At 39.9% G+C, this 18,434-nt stretch overlaps 1 protein-coding gene across 1 annotated transcript in view; it reads right to left on the bottom strand.

The window, feature by feature from the left end:
- LOC122559954 (protein-glutamine gamma-glutamyltransferase 2-like) overlaps positions 1-18,434 on the bottom strand; it is a 52,173-nt gene that overhangs the window by 19,881 nt on the left and 13,858 nt on the right. The window contains exons 3-9 of the mRNA XM_043710062.1: positions 17,450-17,692; positions 7,345-7,463; positions 7,017-7,145; positions 3,624-3,801; positions 2,783-2,918; positions 2,432-2,535; positions 1,269-1,511 (exon numbers count right to left, since the gene is read on the bottom strand). Coding sequence (XP_043565997.1) covers positions 1,269-1,511; positions 2,432-2,535; positions 2,783-2,918; positions 3,624-3,801; positions 7,017-7,145; positions 7,345-7,463; positions 17,450-17,692 — 1,152 coding nt within the window. The remainder of the gene's footprint in view (positions 1-1,268; positions 1,512-2,431; positions 2,536-2,782; positions 2,919-3,623; positions 3,802-7,016; positions 7,146-7,344; positions 7,464-17,449; positions 17,693-18,434) is intronic.

Consider the following 18,434-nt stretch of genomic DNA (forward strand, 5'->3'; position numbering starts at 1 on the left):
TTAATCTTTTCTGCTCCTTTTCAAGTTTCAGAACTTCTTTCCCATGAGTGGTTGTAAGTTTATCCAAACTGTAATCAATCATTTAGGAGCAGCAACAAACAAAATACAAAGCTCTATTAGAACACTAATGTAGTCCTCTCCTTCATCTAGTTCAATCGTAATCGTTATGTAACTTTGAGATGATCATCCTTAAAGATGTAGAGTACACTGAACATTCTGCACCTGGAATAATGCATTCAGTTCTCGTCATCAAGAGATAAGATAAAAGCATTGGAAGCTAAGCCTAGAAGATAACAAGGTTGACCCAACACATCAGAGAAATTAATTACGAAGATTAATAAAATTAATGTTATTCAGCCTTATGAAATGTGACTGATATGAAATATAAATGTAAAAGACACTTATACAGGAAGTATAAAGGATTGATTCTGAAGCCTTTTTAAGCTAAACCAGGATTACTGAAAAAGGTTCAAGTTGGCACACTGGGAAAAGATATGCTCAGAACGGTAAGGAGGTATATCTGGGAGGAATATCTTCACAAAATGCCAAAAACCAAAAATTGTTTTTGAATAGACAAGTAAAAGCAATGTCACAAGTTGCTCACTGAGCAGTTAATTGCAGTGTGGTAGGGAATAATTTGATGGTGGGAGTTGGGGGGGGGAAGATGAAAGCATAATTATAGGTTTCTTTTATTTCCTCATGTATACTGTGCAACATTTCTGATCAATGAAGGACTTTAACCAAGAATTATTGCAGTGACTCCTAACTTGCATGATATCAATTACACAGCAATGAAAATTCCACTAAGATGTTTTAAATTCAATTGACAGCCTTAGGATTTTCCCACACTTCAAAATGCCAAGCACAATCAGGGAGGCATGAGAGCATAGTTGAGTGGATCTTAGGGTCAAAACTAGATGATATAGGTTTAAGGTGAGAGGGGAACGATTTAAAAGGGACTTAAGGGGCAACTTTTTCACACAGAGGGTAGTGTATGTATAGATTGAGTTGCTAGAGGAAGTGGTGGAGGCTGCTACAATTACAATATTAAAAAGGCATCTGGATGGGTATATGAATAGGAAGGGTTTAAAGGGATATGGCCAAATGCTGGCAAATGGAACTAGATTTATTGAAGATATCTGGTCAGCACGGACGAGTTGAACTGAAGGGTCTGATTCTATGCTGCACATCTCTATGACTCTAATAACATGCAGATTTCAACAAAACATCTATTTCACTTATTCTAACAATGAGCTTTATTTTATTACCTTCAGGGTATTTGTAATTTTCTGTGATATCCTCACGATCGTCACTGCCAACACACTTGGTGCTGATGCGCTGGCCAACAAGTCTTGTGTTAGAATCAATTTTCAACTTTTTCCCCTTATCAGAATAGACCCAAGTCTCACAGTCTGCATTTACTTCAGCAAATATGAAAGGAACGTCATAGCATATGTCTGTCTCCCCCTCTTTGATGGCTTTCACTGGGGCTGGCCCACAGCAGTAGATACCTGGTGAACAAAAATGATCCTAAATAAATTTTACTATAATTAGGCGACTGGTGTTGCTCTATTTCAATGTTACATTTTATCTGTAAACTGTTCTTACTCTAAATCGCACAGAAATTAATAGCGTGAATATAACTTTGCACTGAGGTTTTACTTCATGACAGTGTCACGTGAATACTTCTTATGTTGTTAGAAATCTAAACACTTATTAGGGGAGGCAATGGCCTCTTAGCCCAGACACCCAGGTAACGTTCTGGGGGCCCAGGTTGAAATCTTGCCATGGCAGATGATGAAATTTGAATTCAATTTTTAAAAAACCTGGAATTAAGACCATAATGATGACAATATAACCATTGATGATTGTCAGAAAAATCCAGCTGCTTTACTCATGTCCATTAGGGAGGGAAACTGCAATCCTTACTTGGTCTCGCCTACACGTGACTACGGACCCATAGCAATGTGGTTGACTTTTAACTGTCCCCTCGGCAATTAGGGATGGGCAATAAATGCTGGCTTAACCAGCAACATCCACATCCCATGAATGAAGAATAAAAAATTGACAACTGTTGACAACTCTTTTTGTCACAGTCCTAAAGTTAAAGTTACCCGTCACTTATTCAGCTATTATCTGTACCTCACTATTTGTACTTATTTTTAACGTGTGTTTTTTAACTTTTAACATTATGATACAACTGAGTGGCTTGATAGGCTAGTTCAAAGAGCAATTAAAAGTCAACGAAATTGTTGTGAGTGTGGACTCACATATAGTCCAGACCAGGTAAGGATGGCAGATTTCCTTCCCTTAAGAACCAGATGGATTTTTTTTACAACTGTGACAATGTTAAACCATAACCATTAGGCCAACATTTTTTTTTATCATGCCATTAAGATTGTAATCATCTTTTGTTTATTTGTATCTGGACCTTCACTTTTTTCCTGTGGCGTTGGGTCAAGTGCTTGCCATCCATCATTGCCAGGCCTCAAGTCGTACCTTGCCATCCAAGATTCTACCCAAACATGGAAATTCCTGAAATACAGCAATATACAGCAATCTTCATGCAGAGAAGTCAAATTTCCACAGAAAAAAATAAACAATTGAACCATTAAGCTTCATACTGTATTTGTTAAAAGCTGGAAACCTGACTAATGATTTTCTTGCCAATTACAATTTCAGTTTGGTTTAAATTTTCAACCTGGAAAAATATTTTAACAAGAGTTGATTCCTCAGAATCACAAAATTTTGAAGTTGTAATACAGTTACAGTTTTAACTCACCATATACTATCCTCTGATTCTCCCAATGCCATTCCTTCTTCATCATACTCACTCTCAATGATTAAGTTTCCATTGGTGTCATGAGCAGATTCAAAATTTGTAACAACACGGGTTGGAATTCCTAAGCACCTCAGAACTAAAGGAAGGAAAAGGGATTAATTTAATTTAGATGCTATTCCACTTTCACGACAGTGGCAGAATAAGAATCTCATGAAATTCAATTTAGTCCATAATTTTTAAATTTTAATTTGAGATGCTGTTTGCTGTCACATTTCCATGATTTAGGAATATGTTTTTCATGTTCAGAAACAGATCAAAATTTACTCTTGGAAAGCTGATTTCATTTACACAGAATGTCAGATGGAATTGACTGACTGGGAGAGTTTGAAGCAAACAGAATTGACATCTTTTGAGGGAAACTTCAGACAAACATGTAGGGGAAGAGATATGAGATCAGGTGGGAAATAGTTGTTAGAGTGGGAGGATATGATTTATAGACATGAATAGTCAGATCGTGGAGAATATTGTGCCGCTAGTTCTATATAATTAAATAAAATGAGTCACATTCAACCAAAAAAAAAACAAATTGCACAAGGCAGGGAGGGAAAGGTATTTAAGTGAAATACTCCTTGATTCTAATGAAAATATTGTTTTGATTTGTTCCATAATTATATGGGAGTACTTGAACCCTTTAACATAGAACCTATAAAAATGTAGATTGAAATTATTCACAGTTATATATATTTGCATGAAAATATACTTAACATGTACATGAGAATATTATATGCACACTCTTTTTAGTTTCAATGTCATTCCCATGTGAAAACTTAATTGTGCCTACCTGTGCAGGCTACTGCTGCAAACACCCAACACTGCCCATAGCAAACTGGCTGACAGCCACTGTGGTTCCACTGACGAAGAATGGCAACACTTCCATTCCATTTCCCTGGATATACTCCGTCAGAATATGGATCATCCCATTTGCCAAATAGTATTCCATTGTCATCATTACAATTTACCTGAAAGGGTAAGACAGTATTTTGTTATGGAGTTGCAACATTATTGAAGAAGAAACATATATCAATGGATCGATGCGATTTTTTACAGCCATTTATTGAACTACTTAAACCATCTGTCTTTTGCTGGTTAACAAAATATTTTTAGCATTTTGCAATAAATTATAAGATCATCATTCCTCTCAGTATAACCTTAACAGAATGTCAAAGCTTGAGGTGACAATCAATGTAGTTCAAATTATTAAATAGAATCTGTGACATTGATAGCCATTGTGCATGATGATGAACTCCAAGGTGTAATCGTTCAGGTAATTCACAAATAGCAAATGAAAAACGAATGAAAAAGAATGTAACACTATTCAAAACATTGGGTGGAATCTATTAGAGGCCTGAATGATATGGGCTATGGCATGAAATGTGGCAGAATCACATGAGAAGTCCAGCAAGATCTATCTCAATGTCAAGAGCAACTCATTCAATCGAAATATCTAGGTAAGAATTCCACTACAGAGTGAAGAGTTGCCTATTTAAGTAGATTATTGCTTACTAATGACCTTATTAGCTTCACATCCCACCTCAATAATATGTAGCTTCCCATTCTACCACCTTCCACAAGCAAACTAGATGCTGAACCCCTTAAAATGGAACCTATGTTAAGTGGTTCAACATTGTTGAACATTCTCAACATGGAAGTCACAGTGGGTATCCAGTTCACCAGTTGTGTTTCTCAGGAAAAACAGCATATCAGGGTAATATCCATGGGCACCAGCCAAATACATCCTTCATCCAAGGACAGTGGCATTTTGCCAAACCCTCATTGTCCTCATGGTACCTCTCCAAAGCACAGATGTGTATTGCAAAATGGACAAGCAACTAGTATTGAAAAGCCACTTTGCCTCAGGTTCACAAGGACAGGCACCCAGTTCACAGATTGGATCATGCTGCAACTTAAGGCAGCTTGCTTTCTGGGCAGCACGGTGGCACAGTGGTTAGCACTGCTGCCTCACAGCACCAGAGACTTAGGTTCAACTCCCCCTCAGGCGACAGACTGTGTAGAGTTTGCACATTCTCCCCGTGTCTGCGTGGGCTTCCTCCAGGTACTCTGGTTTCCTTCCACAGTCCAAAGATGTGCAGATTAGGTGAATTGGCCGTGTTAAATTGCCCGTAGTGTTAGGTGCAGGGGTAAATGTAGAGGAATGGGTCTTGGTCAGTGCACTTCAGCAGGTCGGTGGGGACTTGTTGGGCCGAGGGGCCTGTTTCTACACTGTAATCTAATCTATTAATTCAAAGTTTGTGAGAAGATTGTAGCTCGGGTGCTCATTATTGTGGTTCTGTTCACCGAGCTGGGAATTTGTGTTGCAGACGTTTCGTCCCCTGTCTAGGTGACATCCTCAGTGTTTGGGAGCCTCCTGTGAAAGCGCTTCAGTGATGTTTCCTCCAGCATTTATAGAAAGCAACCACCCCAACACACACAAAAGAAGTTGCAACAAGACACTATTCAAAAGGGCCACAACACACTGCAGTACACCAGAACTGCAAAAAGAGGAAGAAGAACACCTATATAATGTATTCGCCAAAAACAGATACCAGCGCAATTTCATCAACAGATGCCTAAGGGAAAGACAACGGAAGCTATCCTTAGTAGCCACACACGCAGATGACAAGCAACATGAATTCGACTGGGACAACACTACTATTATAGGACAAGCCAAACAGAGAACAGCCAGGGAATTCCTAGAGGCATGGCACTCATCCACAGATTCAATCAATAAGCACATTGACCTGGACCCAATATACCGACCAATGCAACGGACAGCTGGAACTAACAACCGGAAGCGGCAGATTCAAACCACTATAAATGCTGGAGGAAACATCACAGAAGCGCTTCACAGGAGGCTGCCAAGCACTGAGGATGTCACCTAGACAGGGGACGAAATGTCTGCAACACAAATTCCCAGCTCGGTGAACTAATCTATTAATGCTTGCTCACAAAGTGCCTATCTGCATGCTTGCAGCGTGCATGCTTTGCCTTACTGCATCTTGCTATGCTGTGTCATGTCAGTTATCAGGTTGGTGCTTCAGCCAGAGCCTAAAGGCTATCTGTATTGCCTGTCACATGTCAGTGGGTGGGAAGTTGATGGGAGGGGCACACTGAGTTGTCAATCTAACACCTACAGCATGTGCCAGCTGCCTACACAGTAAACACATTGCACACTCATTCAACTAAATGGCCATGCTGGAAATTCCCAGACAGTCCAATCAATGCGGGAGAGTGTCTTTCATTACCATTTGTCTCAATAAATATTTTCACAAATTCCTCCCTCTCTTTAGACTCTTGGTTCCCTAGCATTTCTGGGAAATTATGTGTGCCCTCTTTCGTGAAGGCAGAACTGAATATGTTCAATTCTTTTGCCAATTATTTGTTTCCCGATATAATTTCCCCACTGATTACACATTAACATAAGTCCCTTGCAATGTCAGGCCTCAGAGGCAGAGATGATAGTTGGAGGAAAAATTCAATTGGCAAGCCTCCATATTACGGAAGTGGGTGGAAATGGGTTTTCAGGGTAGTGAGAGTTAAACAGGAACATGTAGCTAAGGAAAGATAAATTGTATAGCCTGATGGTTAAACAGCAACTAAGGTGAGAGAATGGAGGTGGTTTTGGGGGAGGTGGTGCGGTGTCAGGGCGTTGAGGGGGAAGAATGTCAGCCATGCCTGATATATTTCACAAGCAACACAGCGTTATAACTGTGATGCCATTATGTTGCTGGTCAGGGCAATGCCAGATTGCTAATATTGCCTGGCAGCACACTCCCTTTTAAAAATTATACCAAGGATGCTGGTCTTTCACCAAATACCCAGTAAGTAGCAAACTTTAGCGGGAACGCAGCAAAGTAAGATGAATGATGGGCTAGAATCAGCAAGGGGTGGGGAGAGGGTGGTGCGCAACATAGGGGCAGGACAGGTCGTTAATATGATGAGTTTCGTAAGATGCAATGCGAATCTCATTGGGCACCATAGGAAGAAACACTTCAAAAGACTCAACGAATCTGACTTGACCAAAAATTATAAGATTCAGTCCAAGTAATCTAAGCGCACAAAAACATGAGCAGTCAGCAATAGCATACTTAGCCTTTTGGAATGCATTAGCAGATCATGATTTAAAACGTTATACTGTTGTTCATTAAGACTATTAACATAATAGTCCTGTTCTTACCATAGCAGACACTATTCTACAGATGTAAACAGGTGAACTTCTGCGTGCGTAATCTTTTGCTGGATTTTTCAGATGTTTGTGACTATTGTCTAGTAACTTAAGGCAGATGTCTAAAATATCTTCTTCGAACTAGAAAACAGATTAAAAATTTGTTTTGTGTCATGAACACTGCTTAAAATAATAAGTTTTAATGATATGTAATAGTGATGAATAATTATTCGGAAAACAGTAGGATGAGTAAACAATTAGGAGATAAGGAAATAGGAACAATTGGAGCTTCATTGGTAAAGACAACTTAATAATGAGTTTTTTCAGTTTTTACAAAGACCTGTCCATAGTTCCATGGCAAATCTTGAATGTATTCAGAGGAACCCGTGAAGATAATTCCTTGCTCATTTAGCACATACTCGTTTAGCTGCCCAACATCACTCATAAAGACTTCATCCTCTACAAGAAAAGGAAAGCACAAGCATTACAAAAGCTGTGATTTGTGAGCTGTAGAAAATTTGAGCAAGATCTCCTTAATGCTAGAGATCTTCATTGCTGGTTAAGGCCTTCCATTCATCATCCATCTTAAGGCTCAACAATAGAAGGAGCTTGCAAGTCATTGTTAATATTCAGATCAATAAATCATTTTACGGATTCACTGCGTCTATGAAGAAAGTACTTGATTGTCTACTTCATATATGATTACCGAAAATAAAAGTCATGCTTTTCTCAAGTTGAAAATTATGTTCCACAGTTGAAATCACAAGAGGCATAATGGTGCACGATGCGTGGAATTTACTTATTGTTTACAATGCCACATTCTTGGTGTTAAAATGACTGGAGTGGGACCTGAAATTGGTTAGTCCCTGCCCTTTCTACCTGTTTGCAAGCAAATGAAAAAAAAAAATAACAAGGGAAACCTTTGTATACTGAGTACAACTGGGGCATTGAAGACATTTAAACCTTAAGAATCTAGAGGTTGTGAAATGCTATCGTTAGAATTTGGAAAATGATTCACACAACAGCAATGATAATTATACAACATATATTGTAATCTCTGAAAGGCAAACTAATAATGAAATTCAAATCACCATGGCTGTGTAGGTTGTTTTTCATACAATAGTCTTCTAAAAGATTCACTACTTAGGAGAACAAGGGCAGCAGATAAAGGGAAACACAACCAACTGCAAGTTCAGTTTCAAGTCACATATACTCCTGAGTTGAACCTATATTGTCCCTTCTTCCCTGTCACAGGATTACATTCCTGGAAGTCTCTCCCTAATGGCACTATTGGCGTACCTGCCCCATGTAGTACATCTATTCAAGGAGGCAGCTCACCATCACGTCCTCCAGAGCTATCAGCAATGAGCAGTAATAGCTGACCTAGACAATGCTGACCTAGACAAAGCTGCCTGGAGATGATGAGGACTGCAGATGCTTGAGCTTGGAGGGCATAAAGAGTGGAGCTGGAAAAAGCACAGCAGGTCAAGCAGCAACAGAGGAGGAGGGGAGTTAATGTTTCAGGTCGGAACCTTTCATCAGGACTGAGGGAGGTGAGGGGACTGTGAAAGAAATAGAGGAAGGGGAGTGGGGCTGGGGGAAAAGTGGGTGAGATAGCGATAGCTGATACAGGTAGGAAGAGGCTATGATTGGTCTGTGGGAAGGATGGAGGGAATAGGTGAGAAGAAAGATGGACAGGTTGGGTCATGTCAAAGGGTCAGGGTGAGGAGGGAGGTCTGGGTCTGGGATGAGGTGGGGGAATGGGGAGATTTGGAAGTTGATGAATTCTACATTAAGGCCATATGGTTGTAAACTCCCGAGGCGGAAGATGAGGTGTTCTTCCTCAAGATTCCATGTGGTCTTATGTTGACGAGTGAGGAGGTCCAGGATGGACATGTCTTCGGGGGAATGGGAGGGGGAATTAAAATGGATGGCGAGTTTGCGCTCAGTCTCTCTGATGTAGGGAAGAGCACATCAGGTGCAACAGATGCAATAAATCAGGTTAGAGGAAATGCACATGAATCTTTGCCAGATCTGGAATGATGCTTTGGGGCCTTGGACGGAGGAGAGGGAGGAGATGTGGGGAGCACAGCTGCCCACATACCATGAATGAATTTTTAAATTCCTTTCAATGTCAATAGACCAGATCTTGCTGTAAACACAATGTGTTAATGACACACACACACACCTCAATTAAGTAAATCATCTAGTAAATTCAGGGTATTATGAGGTAGGGTGTGAGTGCCAAATCTTCATAATTTGCTGGTGGCGCAATGCCACTTGCTTCGCACAAAAGATAGCTCACCTTTCACCTGTGCATGATTTTAAAGAACATGCTGTATTTCCACATTAATTGCCCATTGTACAGCCTGTTGAAAGTTATGTTTGGTAAGTAAGTATCTTTTAACAGTGTATCACTGCCAATGCGCTGCCAATGAACCTCTTTAGTTTAGAAACTGGAAAAATACAGAAGTCACATGACACCAGGTTATGGTTCAACAGATGTATTTGAAATCACAAACTTTCAGAGCATGGCTCCTTCATTAAGTTTGTACTTTACCTGACGAAGGAGCTGCGCTCCGAAAGTTTGTGATTTCAAATTAACCTGTTGGACTGTAACTTGGTGCCTTGTGACTTCGGACTTTGTCCATCCCATTCCAATACCAGTATCTCCACATTATGGAGTTTCCTTAACCTCAGGTGATAAATTGGTATGAGCAATGTTAAAAATGCAAATAAGACAATAAGTCGTTCAGATCCACGAGTAGAAGTAGGCCATTCAGCCCATTGAGTCAACTCTGTGACTCAGTGAAATCATTTAGCTCAGTTGGCTGGATTGTTGGTTTGCAGAGCAGTGTGATGCCAACAGCGTAAGTTCAAGTCCAATTTCTGGTTGGACGTTACCATGAAGGACTTTCCTTCTCAATATCTTCCCTTGCCTGAGGTCTGGTGGCCCTCAGGTTAAATCACCACCAGTTGCTTCTCTCTAATGAGGGAGCAGCCCCTACTGTCTGGTAAGACTATGGTGATACAACAGCTGCCCTAATAATCCTCAACTCCACTTTCCTGCCATTTCCACACAACCCTTGATTCCCTTATTGGTTAAAAATGTATCGGTCAACCTTGAAAACAATAAATAACCCAGACTTACCATCCATCTCTGATAAAGAATTCCATATATTTATTACAGTGAGAGAAAAATAATTCCCCTCATCTCTGTCTTAAATAGACAATCTTGTTCTGAAATTATGCCCTCTGGTCCTGGACTCTCCTGCAAGGGGGAAAAATCTGTCAAATCCCCTAAGAATCTTAAAAGTTTCAATAAGGTCCCCCCTCATTCTTCTAAATTCCAATGAATACAGGCCTAACTTACTCAACCTCTCCTCATAAGACAGTCCTTTCACATCTGGTTACAGTCTAGTGAACCTTTTCTGGACTGCCTCCAATGCCAAGGTATGTTTCCTGAGACAAGGAGACCAAAACTGTTCACAGAACTTCAGATTGACTAGTATCTTGTATAGTTTTAGCAAGACTTCACAATTGTTATACTCCTTTCCTATGAAATAAGCACCAACATTCCATTTGCCCTCCCTATTAAACAGTGAACTTGGATGCTAGCTTTTTGTGATTCATTCAGAAGGACCTTCAAATCCCTCTCTTCTGCAGCTTTCTGCAATCTTCCTCCATTTAAATAATTTACAGCTTTTCTACACTTCTGAATAAACTGCATAACCTCACATTCTCACACATTATACTCCATCTCCGAAGTTTCTGCCTACCTATTTCACCTGTGTCCCTCTGGAGAGTCCTTGGCAGAATCTTTTAGAGGCTTGAATGATGAGGGCAATTGCAAGAAATGTGGGAGAATTGCATGAGAACTTGGACGAGGTCTTTCTCTACACCAGGAGCAATTTGTTGCATTTTCCACCAGTTCTATGACTCTTTATGACTCTATTTCTAGGCATTGCAACAACATTCGCAAGAGTATTGCGATGCCTATTAACCAGCGATCACTCCTTGTTGTGTGCCTCAATAACTGCAATCTGCACAATTAATATGCAGCTTCCCACAAATTTTTGGAGGACTGCTCCTTCATCAAGTGACTTCACCTTCACATCATATCTTACCGCCTGCATCAAAGAGACAAGACGTTGACAATTCCAGACTTCAAATTTAGACCAGGTACTAGATGACTCCACCTTTTCTCTAGCTCCTCTGGGCTGCCATCTTGGACACCAGGCACCAACATCTCAGGGCATGTGCCAGGACAGTTATCACAATCTCCCTCACCTCCCCCCACCCCACATCTACTTCCCACACCAATCCACATGATGACATCTGACACCCATCAGCCTCTCAGGATCCTCATGGTACCTCTCCAATCAACCTACGGCACACTCTGCTCTTTATAGCTGTACATTGGGTTACACTGGCAATTGGCTAGACAGTGCTGCTGCAAGGTGATTTTCCACAAGGGGCAGCTATCCAGCTCTTGGATTAGATCAGTCTACATCACAAGAATGCTTGCTTAATCTCTGCGTGCTCACTAACTGTGAATCTACCTTGAGACTACCTCAATGGTCATGCCATCCAAGCTATGCTTATTCTTGTCTTTTTGCATTTTGCAACACTCCCTCTCCAATCCCTGTTTCTCCTGAAATGAGAGAAAGAATGAGAGATTGAGCCAGATGAAAGTGGCTAGCCAGGCTGTTTGTGCTGAAGGTGCAGGGGAACAGACACTGAGGTGTTCTGAAGTGAGTGAGCAGGTAGCAGTGAGGCTATGTAGGGTGAGGAGGCAGCTGGTTTTGGATGGGTGAGAGCAAGAGAGGGTAAACGTTCCTAGTAATACTGAGAGGGATAGAACATGAGCCTTGGTGGGAGGTGGGTGCAGGAGCAGAGGTAGAGTGAGTGTGAGGTAGAAATGTGGTGGTGTTTAACCTTACCAAATGGATGAGGTCATTAACCTTCTTTCTTTATTGCTGCACATTCCTCCAGACAGCTGAGATCTCAATAATTCAGATTGGAACCTCAGACCCAGCTGACAGTGTCTGATAGCAAGGCATCCTCTGCTGGCACTAAGGGAAGAGGTCATTCCTATCAGTGCCTCCCTATCCACCAGGGCATTCATGTACCTCTCTACAGAGTGGGGTGTGAATTTCCTCTCTTCTGCCACATCCAGACTAAATATCAGAGCCATGCAGGACAGCCAACGGTGTTTATTCAGGTACACAACTGCCTCTTAAAGCTGCACCAGAAATACCAGCCTATTCCCAGATATCCTTGTGGAGATGAACTCTTCTAGGTACAGCAAGGTGGTAGAATCCAGCTAGCATTGGGCAAGAGAGGCACTATAGAGGCATGGTAGATAGTGAGTGAGGTGGGTTTAGTATAATACAGGAAGAAATCTCATGAAAGACTTTATGTGAAACATGATGAAATTGACACTTAGCGAAAATATTGTAAGATTTAGGTGTATGTGTCATCCTCACTACTGCCTTCCCCACAATTTTTGTATCTGCAAACTTGGCTATCGTATATTAAATTCACTCATTCAAGTCATTAATATATATTATAAATAATGGTGGCCTTAGCATTGATCCCTTTGGCACTCAACTAATTACAGGGTGTGATCCTGAAAATATCCCTTTTAACCCAACTGTCTGCCTTCCATTAGTTAAGCGATCCTCTATTCATGCTATTATACTAAGTCCAACAATAGAAAAGATGTTGTGAAACTTGAAAGGGTTCAGAAAAGATTTACAAGGATATTACCAAATTTGGAGGATTTGAGCTTTGTGGAGAGGCTGAAAAGGTTGGGGCTGTTTTCCTTGGAGCGTCAGAGGCTGAGGGGTCACCTTTAGAGGTTTACAAAAGTATGAGGGGCATGGATAGGATAAAAAGACAAAGTATTTTCCTTGAGGTTGGGGAGTCTAGAACTAGAGGCCACTGTTGGAATATTGTGTGCAATTCTGGTCTCCTTCTTATCGGAAAGATGTTGTGAAACTTGAAAAGGTTCAGAAAAGATTTACAAGGATGTTGCCAGAGTTGGAGGATCTGAGTACAGGGAGAGGCTGAACAGGCTGGGGCTGTTTTCCCTGGAGTGTCGGAGGCTGAGGGGTGACCTTATAGAGGTTTACAAAATTATGAGGGGCATGGATAGGATAAATAGACAAAGTATTTTCCCTGGGGTTGGGGAGTCTAGAACTAGAGGGCATAGGTTTAGGATGAGAGGGGAAAGATATAAAAGAGACCTAAGAGGCAACTTTTTCACACAGAGGGTGGTACGTGTATGGAATGAGCTGCCCGAGTAAGTGGTGGAGGCTGGTACAATTGCAACATTTAAAAAGACATTTGGATGAGTATATGAATAGGAAGGGTTTGGAGGGATATGGGCCGGGTGCTGGCAGGTGGGACTAGATTTGGTGGGATATCTGGTCGGCATGGACGAGTTAGACCGAAGGGTCTATTTCTATGCTGTACGTCTCTATGACTCTAAGTAGCATTATGTGTGGTGTCTTAAGAAATGCCTTTTAGAAATCCAAGTATATTACATTTGCTGGTTCACCTTTATCTAATCTGCATGTTGCCTTCTCAAAGAAGTCTGGTAAATTTGTCAGGTATTATTTCCTCTTTATGAGGCCATATTGTCTCTGCTTCATTATATTATGTCTTTCTAAGTATTGTCCAATTCCATCCTTTGTAGCAATATAACATTCTCCCCATAACAAATGACAAGCTAACCGGTCTATGGTTACCTTTCTTTCTCTATCTCTGCTCTTAAATAATGGGATTACATTGGCAGTTTTCTAAGCCTCTGAAACTTCTCCAGAATTGAACAATTCTTGAACGTTCGCTACTAGGGTATTTGCTATCTCCACAATAATTTCCTCTAATACTCTAGCTAAAAATCACACTACACCAGGTTATAGTCCAACAGGTTTAATTGGAAGCACTAGCTTTCACAGTGCTGCTCCTTCATCAGGAGGTTGTGGAGTACACAATTGCAAGGCACAGAATTTACAGCAAAAATTAATAATGCGATGTAACTGAAATTATACATTGAAAAGACCTGGATTGTTTGTTAAGTCTCTCATCTGCTAAAATGGCCATATAAGTTTCACTTCTTTCATATGTAAATCACAAAACTTTTTTTAAAAGTTACATTCTCAGGTTAACTTTTCAAAAAAAAATTTTGTGATTTACATATGAAAGAAGTGAAACTAACATGGCCATTCTAACAGATGAGAAACTTAACAAACAATCCAGGTCTTTTTCAATGTATAATTTCAGTTACATCACACTGTAAACTTGTGCTATAAATTCTGTGTCTTACAATTGTGTCCTCCTCAACCACCTGATAAAGGAACAGTGCTCCGAAAGTTAGTGCTTCCAATTAAACCTGTTGGACTATAACCTGGTGTTGTGCGATTTTTAACTTTGTACACCCCAGTCCAACACTGGCATCTCCAAATCATGTATAATATTCTCGGATGTAATCTATCAGGTCCATTGGACTTATCGGCCTTCATCCCCATTATTTTCCCTCGTACTTTTTTCTCTGGGGCCAGATATTATATCTACTTTCTTCCTAACTTTTTCCCCTCAATTTAGCATTTATTAGTGTCCTCTACTGTGAAAACTGATGCAAAGTATTTATTCATCCTTTCTGCCATTTCCTGGTTCTCCATAATAATTTCTTCAGGCTCATTCTCTGATAGACCTATAATCACTGTGGCCACTTTCTTCCTTCCAACACACTGAAAGAAGCTCTTGCCATCTGTTTTGATATTACTTGTTAGTTTTCCCTTATTATTTATTTTCTCCCTCTTTTTATCTCCCTCTTTCTCACAGTCCTCTGGCTTACTACTAATCTTTGTTACATTCTGTGTGTGTGTGTGTGTTTTCAATTTACTACTATCCTTAACTTTCTTGGTTGACCATAGCTGGTTTGTCCATTTCTAAAATCCATCTTGCTCAGCGAGCTATATCTTTATTGGGAGTCATGAACTATTTCCTGAAACATCTGTCATTGATCATCAACAGCATGTTTTGCTGAACTCCCTTCCCACGTAACTCCAGCTAACTTCTCTCATTTTCTTTTTTGCAATTGTCATTATTTAAGTTCAGCGCAGTTGTTTAGAAGATAGCGTTTTTCTTACTTTATCTTTCTCTGTTTTTATCCCACAGTTCACCTAACCTTGCTTTACTTTACTTTGTTTGTCTATCTGCACCAAATTTGGCTCTGATTTACATTCCTCAATGGTCATCTGTTTATTTCTTATCCTGCAATATCATTACTGAATATGATATAATATAATTAATCCCATTGGTTACTGAGATCTAAAATAGCCTGTTACCCTGCCCACTGCTGGTAATTAAAGCCCAGACACTTTTTGAGTGAGGGATAAAAGAGAAGCTAACAAACTAGAAATGTCAGATGACATCCGCTTCAATAAGAATTGGACCCATGTATTTATCTTAAGTAATGACAGTCTTTTTATTATATGAAATCCCACTCTCTGCAATACTGAATTAATCTAATTTAGCATAAACCATGAGTAACTGTCATGGAGAAGATTATATAATGTTCCTTTCATGTGGTTTAAAAATCAAGACAGCAGTAAGGAAGTTAGGAAAGATCTAAATGGCCAACTGCACTGTGACCATGATCCCCAACTGTAATATAGAGTCACAGAGTCATAGAGTCATTGAGATATACAGCACGGAAATAGACCCATCGGTCAAACTTATCCACACCAACCTAATCTAGTCCAAATTGCCAGCACTTGGCCCATATCCCTCTGAACCCTTCCTATTCATATACCCATCCAGATGCCTTTTAAATGTGATAATTGTACCAGCCTCCACCATTTCCTCTGGCATATACGTACCACCCTCTGCATGATAAAGTTGCCCTTAGGTCTCTTTTAAATCTTTCTCCTCTCACCCTAAACCTATGCCCTCTAGTTCTCTACTCCCCCCACCCCAAGGAAAAGACCATGTCTACTTATCCTATCCATGCCCCTCATGATTTTTAAAATCTCTATAAGGTCACCCCTCAGCCTCCGACGCTCCAGGGAAAACAGCCTCAGCCTATTCAGCCTCTCCCTATCGCTCAAATCCGCCAACCCTGGCAATATCCTTGTAAATCCTTTCTGAATCCTTTCAAGGTTCACAACATCCTTCTGATAAGAGAGAGACCAGAATTGCACACAGTATTCCAAAAGTGGCTGCATTTTGTAGCTTTTGCAACTTGCCTGTGTTGCTTTGTGACTCCAACGTATATTAAACAAATGCTTTACATTTAGAAGTATTCTACTAGCCCAGAGAAAATGGCCCCAATATCTATTGGAGCTGGCTTCCACACGAGGGATGCAGTTCAGCCAGAAAATCTGGCTAGCCAGCATTAAAACTGAAGGAAAGACAAGATCTGAGCTAAATACTAAAGTAAACAAAGAACTGCAGATGTTGAAGATTTGAAACAATGAAAGAAATTGATGGTCTGGCAGACATCTGTGGAGAGAAAGCAGAGTTAACATTTCGAGTCCAGTGATGCTGCTTCACAACTCAGTCATATAGCCTCATTAAAACATTTAAAGAAATGATAGGTTTCTTAGGAGCAAATGCATTACCCAGCAACTACACTCACTCCTTGTACAGTCTCACTTAAACCCTCCTGAGTTCAGGCTTGAAATTTTTATTTAAATTTGAATATCAAAGCTGATCTATTGCCAATCAGTGATAACCAGCTCCAAGCTCTTGAACAGCATTAACTTGCCTGCATGTTATGATTGCATGGACTCTTTTCAGCCAGACTGTTCAGTGGAAACCGGACAAGGTTAATGAGCATAGTTATTCCTTCATAATCTCAGAGGGAAAGAACTAGGACAAGAAAACATGTGATACTTGGAAAAGAATGCAATGGAGCTCCACATAAGTTAAGTCATAACAGTATGTGCATTGCACCAGATTTACTGGTTTTTCCTTCTGAAACATGTTTACTGACAATCAGTCAAGTACAAGGTACAAAGGTGCCATATGGATTCATGGCATCATGGTCACAAACTTATCAGACATCAATCTCAAATTTACACTTCTTTAGACTTCCATATCAAATTTTCAAAAGCAAGTTCAAATAAGAACTTCATGCACCAGTAAATTAACTGCCCTGAGAACATATAACATTTATCCTTCCATTTTCATATTGTACCTGTACAATCTAGAATCTAGAATATCCAGAATGAATTATTCTTGACTATTTTAAATAAAGCAACATTTCATTCAAGTTGTATTTCTGGAAGAAAATGTCACAAAGCCCTATAACTATCTTCAAAGCTTTAAGGAGAGTACATTAAAAAGTAATAATCTTCTGTTTAATCTGTAGTATGGCTCTAACTGAGTAAATACAGGAAATCATTTTAACTAAATTTTAGAAGCAACAGTACCTGAGCACCATGGATTGAAAAGTACCACAAACTCCCCGAGTGGATAGATGAGAGTCTGGTCCACAGTTATTTTCTGTAGGGCTAAGCTGTGATGACCAATCTTAGCATTTGGTGCTGTGCTTATAATTAAAGACAAACTGCTCTTGGATGAAGAGACAGCAACTGTACTCCATCTCTTTTTGTTTATTGCGTCTGATGGAGGAAACAGGATTTTAGTTCCTGATGTTTCTGAAGGGTTAGTCCCTAAAATAAAGGAACAGAAATTAAGTAATCAATTCTACAGCCATTTAAACTGATTTTTAAACAATAATAAAAATTAATTACTTTAATGGAAACAGTATTTCTAGAGCAGATGTATATTACTTGACTATCTTTCTCTCAGAAAATCAATTAAAAATGAGCTATAAGGTGGAAATGATAGTTCTCTTACTTAGAATGATCCAAAATGCGGCCAGGGAGAACTACAAAGAGGTATGGATGTTGAATATGTATCATGCTTTTAAGAGACTTCACCTTTAAGGAAGCCATGTGCTATGTACATATAACGTTGTGACTCTGCTTGTCAATTGGTCTGCTTTGGATTTGCAAATTGCATACACAGAAATCAGTTGTCTTGCTATAATATCTGGCTTATGACTCATGTCATAAGTTTTAAACAATCAATCAATGCCTTCTTAAATTATTATTATTAACATGAGATTGGCCCTTATATACATGGTCACCATAAGGATCAGAATCTTTGAAAGTGTGCTCTCATTGCTTGGATAGGTCTATCACACTTCGGTGGAGCCTAGTCTTCACAACTGCAAGTGGAGTGGCATGGTGGCTTAGTCATTAGCATTGCGGCTTCACAACACCAGGGACCTGGGTTTGATTCCACCTTCAGATGACTGTCTGTGTAGAGTTTGCACATTCTCCCTAAGAATCTCTGCTTATTGATCTTTGGATCTTCTGTGTGCTCAAATCCTATTTGGTACATTAATTA

The sequence above is a fragment of the Chiloscyllium plagiosum genome, chromosome 20, assembly GCF_004010195.1.
Source record: "Chiloscyllium plagiosum isolate BGI_BamShark_2017 chromosome 20, ASM401019v2, whole genome shotgun sequence".
In the NCBI taxonomy this organism is placed as follows: Eukaryota; Metazoa; Chordata; class Chondrichthyes; order Orectolobiformes; family Hemiscylliidae; genus Chiloscyllium; species Chiloscyllium plagiosum.